The sequence below is a fragment of the Hemitrygon akajei genome, chromosome 6 (assembly GCF_048418815.1).
Source record: "Hemitrygon akajei chromosome 6, sHemAka1.3, whole genome shotgun sequence".
Classification (NCBI taxonomy): Eukaryota; Metazoa; Chordata; class Chondrichthyes; order Myliobatiformes; family Dasyatidae; genus Hemitrygon; species Hemitrygon akajei.
Window position 1 is genome coordinate 48,000,312 of NC_133129.1, and position 9,973 is coordinate 48,010,284.

Below are 9,973 nucleotides of genomic sequence, written 5' to 3' on the forward strand. Positions count from 1 at the left end.
CAGGGCATATCAGGGGAGGAATCAGATGTGGAGAGGGCCAGCAACTTTAAATTTCATGGTATTGTTTCAGAGGACCTGTCCTGGGCCCAGCTCATACATGCAATTACAAAGAAAGCACAGCAGCACTTCTACTTCCTTAGACATTTGTGAGGTGCTGCTGCCTTGCTTTCTTTGTAATTGCACTAAAACTTTGACAAATTTCTAGAGATGTATGGTGGAGAGTATATTGACTGGTTGCATCATGGCCTGGCATGGAAACACCAATGCCCTTGAATGGAAAATCCTACAAAAAGTAGTGGACACAGCCTAGTCCATCACAGGTAAAGTTCTCCCCACCATTGAGCACATCTACACGGAATGCTGTCGCAGGAAAGCAGAATCCATCATCAAGGAGCCCCACCACCCAGGGCATGCTCTTATCTCACTGTTGCCATCAAAAAGAAAGCACAGGAGCCTCAGGACTCACATCAGGCTCTTGAACCAAAGGGGATAACTTTGCCTCAGCATTGAAATGTTACCACAGCCTATGGACTCACTTTCAAGTGCTGATGGTGTTGAATGAAAAAATAGTGAAAACAAACTCACATCCACCCCATGTCCTCAAAAGCTATACCTTATTTATTTATTATTAGTAATATGTTTTTCTCATTTGTATTTGCATATTTTGTTGTCTTTTGCACATTTTTTTTTAATCTGTTCTGTTGGGTGCAGTCTTTCATTGATTCTGTTGTTCGTTGGATTTACTGTGTATGGAAGAAAATGAATCTCAGGTTTGTATATGGTAATATTTATGTACTTTGATAATAAATTTACTTTGAACTTTGAGTTACAGCACTGAAGCAGGTCCTTCAGTTTAATTTGTCCCTGATGCCACTCGGGTTAGTCCCATTTACCCACATTTGGTTCATATCCCTGTGAACCTTTCGTCTCATATACTAAAGCAGTTATCTTTTAAATGTTGCTATTATACCCACCTCAAAAACAGCTCACATCATGCATGCACCATTTTTTGTTTAAAGAAATAGCCCCTCAGGTCCTTCTTAAATCTTTCCTTTCTCACCTTAAACCTCTGTCCTCCAGTTTAAGATTCCCTTTCCCTGGAGAAGAGTGTGCATTCACCCTATCCCTGCTTCTCTTGATTTGATACACCTCACTAAAGTCACCCCTTTGTCTCCTACATTCCAAAAAAATAAAGTCACAGCCTGTCCAAACTCTCCCTATAACTTAGGATCCCGGGTCCTGGCAACATTCTTGTAAATCTTCTTTCCACTCTTTCCAGCTTAATGATGCCTTTCCTGTAACAGGGTTACCAAAACTGTATACCATTTACCAAATGCAACCTTACCAATGTCTTGTACAACTGCAGTATAACTTCCCAGCTCTCATATTCAGTGCCTCAGCTAATGAAGGTCAATTCATCACTTCCTTCACCATCCTGAATACTTGTGATGTACTTTTTCATCTAGGTCCCTTTGTTCCACAACGCTTCACAAAGCATCTCCGAAGACAACATTGTTAACATTATAAATGGTGGAGGCCACAACAGAAGTATCATTGAAATTACTGATATTACACAATTAAGCCAACTAATTTTCTATCTTTTTTCATGTGTTCTTGTATGTCTAGGGTCCTACCACTGGGTCCTGTGAAACAACCTCTCAAATGCTTCATGGTTGTATAAGCAAGAAACATGCTGATACAGTGCAAGAGAATGTAGTGATGCTAGGATGAATGTCGAGATAGATGTGTTAGCATGGACCAATTGGGCTGAAGGGCCGATTTCTATTCTGAATGATTCTACTTGTATTTATTGAAGATATGAATGAAGTATATTTTTGAAAAAGGTGAACTGCAGCTGCTTGCTCCAGATGAAGGACAGATAGGATGTTGTAATAAGATTTTTTTAACCTGGAACACCAGTGGATGGGCTGATATGTTAAGGAGCTTGTGAAGGTATGGTTAACCTCCTCTTCAAATTTTACTCTTTCAAACAGACAGTTGCCAAGAATGGCTGATGTAGACAAAACCAGGATGCTTTCCTTACAGAAGAAATATACGTGCCTCTTAAGTAGCTGCCATTAAGTGTAAATGGTTTTAAAATTATGACCATTTCACACAAACCAGAAGCTTCAGGGACTGGTATTTGGAACAAGAAACAATCTTCTGGGGGAGCTCAGTGGGTCAAACAGCATCTCTGTGTGTGGGGGTGTGGAGGAAAATTTTGACAATTTGTGTCAAAATCCTACAGCGGGGGGTGGGGAAGAGAGGCATATTCAGGTCAAAAATCCATCACAAATGCTGTGAGACCTGCCGTGTGATTTCAACATTTTCTGTTTTTAATTCACATTGTTAGCATCCGCATTTCATCGGAATTTAATCTGAGCTCTTTGGAAGAGGAGAACATAACATTGGACCTTTACTGTGAAACTAACCAATCAACCTCTAACAAAACATGTTCTCATGTCAGCTCTCAAAAGCATCATTCCACCACAAGTAATATTGATAGATTCTATTTAAAATTTAATCTTCACAGGACAAAAATCAGTGATTCTGACAGCAAAATGCAGTGAATGGAGGTTGCTACATGATGCAAATTTATTATTCAGCAAAAATCACTGAGTGGAGAAGAGTAGTACAATGAAAATTATGAAGGTGGTTGAAGCAGATTTACAATAACAGTGCAGGGCTTCCAGTATGATTGATATTAGAGCTACCCAAACACTTCCATTCTGGCCACCATATGGAAGTCTATGTTCTAGAGAGGAGGATGTCTGGTCACCCGTTGCACCTACCTTCGTAAACCTATACTGATTCTAGTGATAATGTGTCTCATTCGCAAACTTGAAGATCATTTAAAAGAACTGCTAGTATTTTTCCAATTTGTAAGTATTAATTTTGCTTCTGTGTTCCTTGCATGTGTATTTTGATGTGTATTTGTGGACTTTCTTGAATTAAACTTGTTTTGATTTTGTTTAATGGGGCTATCTTATGGCATTTCTTCTAAATGACCGTTCATCAGCTGGGAGATGGGAGTATCAGTGTTCATGACCTTATTGCTGACAGGGTAAATTACAGTTAGCAAGCCCGGAGCCCTACCCAGATGCTCTACATATCATCTTATGGCAGAGTAACGCAAATGATGTGAAGGGGAGAGGTCACATAAAACAAAGACCAGTTGAAAGATCTGAATAAATTGGCTCATTCTTGTTTCTCTGGCTTACTTCCATGTTCCAACGATACAAACGGTAAATATGGGTGTGATATGACACTAAAAGCCTTGCACATAGACCATATTTGTTAATACATCAAGAACATTTCTAATTCACCAAGAGGTCTTGTCAGTGACACTTATTAATCAAAATTCTCACTTTCCAGATTTTTTTTTCATGCCGTTCAGCTAGATCGAACAGTGTTGTACATATCTGAATGTAGCTTTTTCAAGCCATTGTCTATCCTTATTGAGTTCGAGCAGAGGTAGAGTAGTGGAGGACCACAGTGTCAGCAGAGGGAGGAGGAGGGTCCACACTCTCTCCAAAAGTAGGGTAGATCAGCTGCATTGTTGTGTAATGGTTAGGTGGACGATAGGATGCAAACGGAGCATCAATGGGGATAATAGTGCGTACTGCAGCCTGAAAAAAAAACAGGATACATTTGATTTCAGTAACCACTATTCTCACTACACCTGCTAAAATTATGATCCATCCACTTGTGCTTTTTGTTTATGATCAAATTGTAGCATTGACATTTACAGGGCACCCAGTCCAGAGTAATCCTAAAGTGAAACATTGTACATATGTGAGAGATTCTAATATTACCTACTCTGAATTAGAAGCATCTCCAAAGACAACACTGTTACATTACAAATGGTAAAGGCCACAACGAAATTATCAGTTAAATTATTGATATTATACAATTAAGCCAAGTCATTTTGCTCCTCTTTACTCTGATAGTGCTTTTCTCTCTGTGACCCTTTCATTATTATTGTCAAACTGAAAATTTAATGACACTGTAGACAGATCTTCAGACAGAGCCATTAAAATATCACATGAAGAACGCCTCACAATTCCTACTTTCAAAAGAGCCAAGTGGCTCTTATTTGCTGGTCTCAGTCAGTACAGCAGTTAGCGTCAGTCCAATACAGAACCAATATTTCTTTCCTTTGACATGAAAAACAGCAAAGCTGGCTGATGTGATCTTTGAGAATAGAACTTTAGGGTGACGTAGACAGGTTAAAAGATGGATGAAAATACAGAGTTGTAGAACACTACAGCACAGAAACAGGCCCTTCTGCACATCAAGCCTGTGCCAAACTATTAATCTGCCTAGACCCGTAGACCTGCACCTAGACCTTAGCCTTTGACATTCTCATTCATGTTTTTATCCAAATCTTTCTTAAATGTTGAAATCAAACCGGCATTCAGAACTTCTGCTGGCTGCTCGTTCCACTCTCAGCTCTGGCTCAATGAAGAAGTTCTCCCTCAACATTTCACTTTTCACCCTTTAAAGCATGTCCTCTTCAAGTCTCACTCAACTTCAGTGAAAAGTGCCTGCTTGCATTTACCCTACCTATACACTTCACAATTTTGAATTCCTCTATCAATTCTCCCTTCGTTCTCTTTTGCTCTGGGGAAGAGCTTTGGTCTCGTGGAATAAAATGAGAAAAATGTGAGGGCAATCACATAGGCAGAGGAAAGTGAAAGGCAGGAGGTTTGTTTTTAAGTGGTTAGAGATAGAATCTTGTTGCTTTTCAGAGGGCCCTGGGTGTCTGTGTACGTGAATCACTGAAAGTTTAACATGCTGGTACAGCAAGCAATTAGAAACACAAAATGTTTAAGCCTGTATTTGAAGAGGATTTGAGAGCTGGAGATGCTTTAGTTTTAGAGGGTGGTGGTGTTATCCTTCAGGAATACCATACGCAGTTCTGGACTCAGCCTAAGGAAATGCTGATGATAGAGGAAGTGCAACAGAGGGATTCCTGAAATATAGATTTGACATAAGCAAACTGGGGTTAACACTCTCAATTGTTAGAGGAAAAATAGGTGGTCTAAATGATTTATACAAAATTCTTACAGCTGGATATGGTAGATGCAGATTTCCCTTGGCTTGGGAGTCTAGAAAAAGTGATCAGAATATCAAAATAATTGGTTGTGTGTTTAAGACAAAGAAAAAATTTCTTCTCTCAGAGAATGGAGAACATTTAGAGGCTCAGACACTAAGTACGTTGATGGACTTTTAATCCCAACTGGAAACATGGAAGAGGAGGTTGGTCAGGAGAGTGCCACTGAGATAAATGGTCTCATTGAATGAAAGAGCAGGCAGGAGTAGCAGAATGGCCTGGTTCTGTTTATATTTCTTACCCTCAACAATGAGATTTAGCAGAATCTCTTGAAAGCCATCTCAAAGCATTTCAGAACAGAGAGATCAGCCAAAACAAAATTGGCACAAGGACCTTTAAGACAGGTGCTCACAAGAATTTAATCGAAGAGACATGATATAAAGATTATTTTAAAGAAAAGGAATGAAGAAACAAAGAGTTCAGAGAGAAATCCTGAGCCAAGTGCCTAGACAGATGAAGTGAGTCATTCCAGCTGGAAAGCAGTGCCCTTTTCAGCATCAAGCAACAATAGCTTAGCAATGATCCTTGTTAGCTGGTCCTAATAAGTTCTGTGGCCCTTGGTACCACAGAATAACAGCGGCATGCACTACGTACTTCCATGTGCTATCACTGAAAGAGCAAGCAGAAAGTCATCCTAGAGTCAGGTCTAGACTATTGGATGGACTGAAACTCTGGGCAATTTCCCTTTCCGTGTTGGGGTGCACTGAATCCATAACTACAGCCCAACAAATCTGGGGCCAAATAAATAGGTAGAATACTTCCAAAATAAACCTCAGGGAAGGATGAGTACTTCTGGTCATCAATCCAAAAAGATAACCGTGTCGTGAATGTTGCCTGGCATGCGGAGATTGTCATTCTTTTTATTTCAGATTTACACATCTGCTATTTGCTTACTAAATGTGTTCTGTTTTTATTTGAATTAGCTCAAATATATCCTTCATATTTCATTTACACATACTGATAGCATACAATGTTACCAGTGTGGACAAGTGGGATGTTACTAGTATATTCAAAACCAACTTAGGTATTTACTTCAGACAGAAGTATTTTGTAATGGTGGGAAACATCATGAAAACAGATACTTCAGCCCACCAAGTCAATCCAATCTGTCAGCTGTGCACGTACACCACCCCTACAATAATCCCGTTAGAATTAATTGTTTTTTAATTCATCTGTGGTAAAGGTAAGTAACATTCTTCAAAGAAACAGGTGACATTAGACCTCTGCTCTGACACTGCTATTCCCTCACATCATGTTTCACTCTCTAATAGACCAGATGGCAGAGGTTAATTGGCCATGCATTTAAGAGAGAGATAAGAAGATATCTCTTCTCCTAGACAATAGTGAACAGTCGGTGGCCAGCAACTTCCAGTGTTTCCTACCCTCCAAATGTAACCATCCAGATAATCCCATGGACAGACTAAAGATTAGAATTTGGAAGAAATTGTACCTACCAGTGGTGGGTATTTATACAGTCTGGCATTGTTGGGATCGATAGCAGCAGTTGACTGGACATTAGCATCCCTTGCATTGACTAAACGAAAATATAACTCTGCATTTCCCAACTATAAAGCAAAGGAAAATACTATATCAATTTAAATAAACTTTGCCAAAATAAGTCTGAATCTATAGGATAAGTGGCAGTTTCCAAGTCTTCAAGCAAGCTTCACTGCAGGTTGTTTAATTTCAATTATTAATTTGTTGGTTTAATAAACAAAATAAGACACTTCTTGTGCTCATTCAAAGAGAAGTCCAAACCACTGAATGAAGGGAATTTAATTTTTACCTGTAGTAACTTCAAAGTAACAGCTGTGACTTTAATTTCTCTTAGTAGGTTCCTGTGTCCAACAAAAACCTAGATGTAAAATGATTGCACAGCCTTTCTCAGGGCCGAAATAAAGCTTCAGCAGTACTGGAAGCCCTTTGTCCTACTTTGTCATTACCAATCTGACTTCTTGATAGACTTTGCCTCATAGGTAACAACACCAGACACAATTCACACAAGGATGGATGAGATAAAATCATGTGCTGGTGTAAATGGTCAAATAGTTATTGCTTCAGCACCTGTGGCTACTCAACCAGAGTGGACACACACACACACGACTTGTACAATTGCTGTTTGCTCATTGCAAGAGCAGGGTCAATGATGGCTGAAGTTACACGTGCATTGTTCCATGGTGAGACTATGAGAAACCTCATGCATCCGCATCAATGCATTAAAGTAAATCTCTGTAACAGCTCATCAGTCACCTCAGCAAATTCTTTTCATTTCTGTAGGACAATTGGGGAAAGTGCTGAAGGACAGAGAGCCAAAAATCAGAGTATCAGCACTATCAGTGCTAGAACTAAAAGCATCATCTTCTTGCAGCAGCTTGGCAATTCATGCAAGAGGCCTCATAGCAACTCTGTACCACAACGATAACATTCTCCAGAAAGAAGTGGCTTCTGACATCCAATTTATTTTCCTTTCCAATTCAACAGATACAACTTAACTTCTACCATTCTACCAGGTTTGTTAGAGCTGTTGGCGAGGGTTTAAACTAATTTGGTAGGTGGGTGGGAACCGGTATGGAAGGTTAGTAAGCAAAGATAGCGTGCAGTCACTGTCAGGAAGGGCAAGCAGATGATAGAACAAGATTGTAGCCAGCAGAGGAGTATCAGCGCATTAGGGATGTAGAATCATAAAGGATGGCAAATACAGTATTCAATGTGTTAAATCTCAATGCACGGATTAGAAGAAATAAGGTGGATGATCTTGTGGCACTATTACAGATTGTCAGGTATGATGTTGTGGCCATCACAGACCGTGGCTGAAGGATGGTTGTAGTTGGGAGCTGAATGTCCAAGGTTACACATTGTATTGGAGGGATAGGAAGGTAGCCGGAGGGGGTGGTGTGGCTCTGCTTGTAAAGAATGGCATCAAATCAGTAGAAAATGTGACATAGGATTGGAAAATGTTGAATTCTGGTGAGCTGAACTATAAAGGTCAAAGGACCCTGATGGCAGTTATATACAGGCCTCCCAACAGTAGCTGGGATGTGGACCACAGATTACAATGGGAAATAGAAAAGGCGTAATATGATAGTCATGGGAAATTTCAACATGCAGGTTGATTGGGAAAATTTGGTTGGTAATGGATGTCAAGAGAGTGAATTTGTCGAATGCTTACAAGATGGCTTTTAGAGCAGTTTGTCATTGACCCTACTGGGGATCAGCTATACTAGATTGGGTGTTATGTAATGAACTGGAGGTGATTAGGAAACTGAAGGTAAAAGAACCTTTAGGAGCCAGTGATCACAATATGATTGAGTTCAACTTGAAATTTGATAGGAAGAAAGTAAAGTCTGATGTGGCAGGTTTTCAGTGGAGTAAAGGAAACTGCAATTGTATGATAGAGGAGTTGGTCAAATTATATTGGAAGGAACTGCTGGCAGGAATGATAGCAGAGAAGCAACAGTGTGAGTTTCTGTGAAAAATGAAGAACATGCAGGATAAATGTATTCTAAAAACAAAGAAATACTCATACGGCAAAATAGTACAACCATAGCTGACAAGGGAAGTCAAAGCTAATGCAAAAGCAAAAGAGGACATACAACAAAGCAAAAAATTAGCGGGAAGAATACAATGAAATAAAATGTTGGAAAATGCAAGGTCATGCACTAATGTACAACCTATATTCTAAATGGGGAGAAAATCCAAAATTCTGAGATGCAAAGGGACTTGCGAGTCCTTGTGCAGAACACCATAAAGGTTAACTTGCAGATAGAGTCAGTAGTGAGGAAGGGAAATGCCAAGTTAGAATTTATTTCAAGAGGTCTAGAATACAAGAGCAGGGGTGTGATGTTGAGGCTTTATAAGGCACTGGTGAGGCCTCACCTTACGTTTTGGGCCCCTCATCTTAGAAAAGATACGCTGGCATTGGAGAGGGTCCAGAGGAGATTCACAAGGATGATTCCAGGAATTAAAGAGTTACCATACGAGGCTCTGGGTCTGTACTGGATGGAATTTAGAAGAATGAGGGTGAATCTCATTGAAACCCTTTGAATGTTGAAAGGCCTAGACCAAGTGGATATGGAAAGGATGTTTCCCATGGTGGGGGAAGTCTAGGACAAGAGGGCTCAGGCTCAGAATAGAGAAGCATCCATTTAAAACAGATCTGGAAAAATTTCTTCAGCCAGATGGTGATGAATCTGTGAAATTTGTTACCGCAGGCAGCTATGGAGACAGGTCATTAGGTGTATTTAAGGCAGAGATGAACAGGTTCTTGATTGGACATGGCGTCAAAGGTTTCAGGGGAGAAGGCTGAGGAGTAGGGCTGAAGTGGGAAAAAAAGGATTAGCCATAATTGAATGGTGGAGCAGCCTCGATGGGACAAATGACCTAATTCTGCTCCTATGTCTTATAGTCATATGGTTATTCCCATTTACCTCAAATACGCAAAACAAACAAACAGTGATTTCATCCTTTTTTCTAAAATTTATTTTCCCTAACTTGTATTTCTCAGAAAAAAGTAACTTTAACTCTTGGAGTTTATTCTTAAACGATCGGAAAAGATAAATTCCTGCAAACATTCAGTCAGTCAGGAAGCTTCAGCTAAGAGAAAATATTAACTTAATATTTCATGTCATTGACTTAAGTAAAATTGAAACAAAAAGACAAGTGCAAAGATGGGAAAGGAGAGCAAGGAGGAAATAAGGAAGAGGGGAAGGAAAAATGAGGAAAATAGATAAGAAGGGCTGTGATAGTGTGGAAGGCATGAGGAATGGGGAAAAAGGGAAGGTACAAAGCAACAAGGATAGGGAAAAGACAAAATATTAGACACAGATGCAGAGAAGGAGAAATGGAAACAGCAGAATT

General features: G+C 39.7%; 1 protein-coding gene across 2 annotated transcripts in view; it reads right to left on the reverse strand.

Annotated features, from left to right (window-relative positions):
* Positions 1-2,499: 2,499 nt before the first annotated feature.
* The window catches only part of LOC140729052 (coiled-coil domain-containing protein 17-like), a 38,412-nt gene continuing 30,938 nt past the window's right edge, over positions 2,500-9,973 (reverse strand). The window contains exons 12-13 of one of the 2 annotated variants that reach the window (XM_073048332.1): positions 6,571-6,681; positions 2,500-3,629 (exon numbers count right to left, since the gene is read on the reverse strand). In XM_073048332.1, coding sequence (XP_072904433.1) covers positions 3,456-3,629; positions 6,571-6,681 — 285 coding nt within the window. In that variant the 3' untranslated portion in view covers positions 2,500-3,455. The remainder of the gene's footprint in view (positions 3,630-6,570; positions 6,682-9,973) is intronic. The other variant, XM_073048333.1, reaches the window with a different exon arrangement.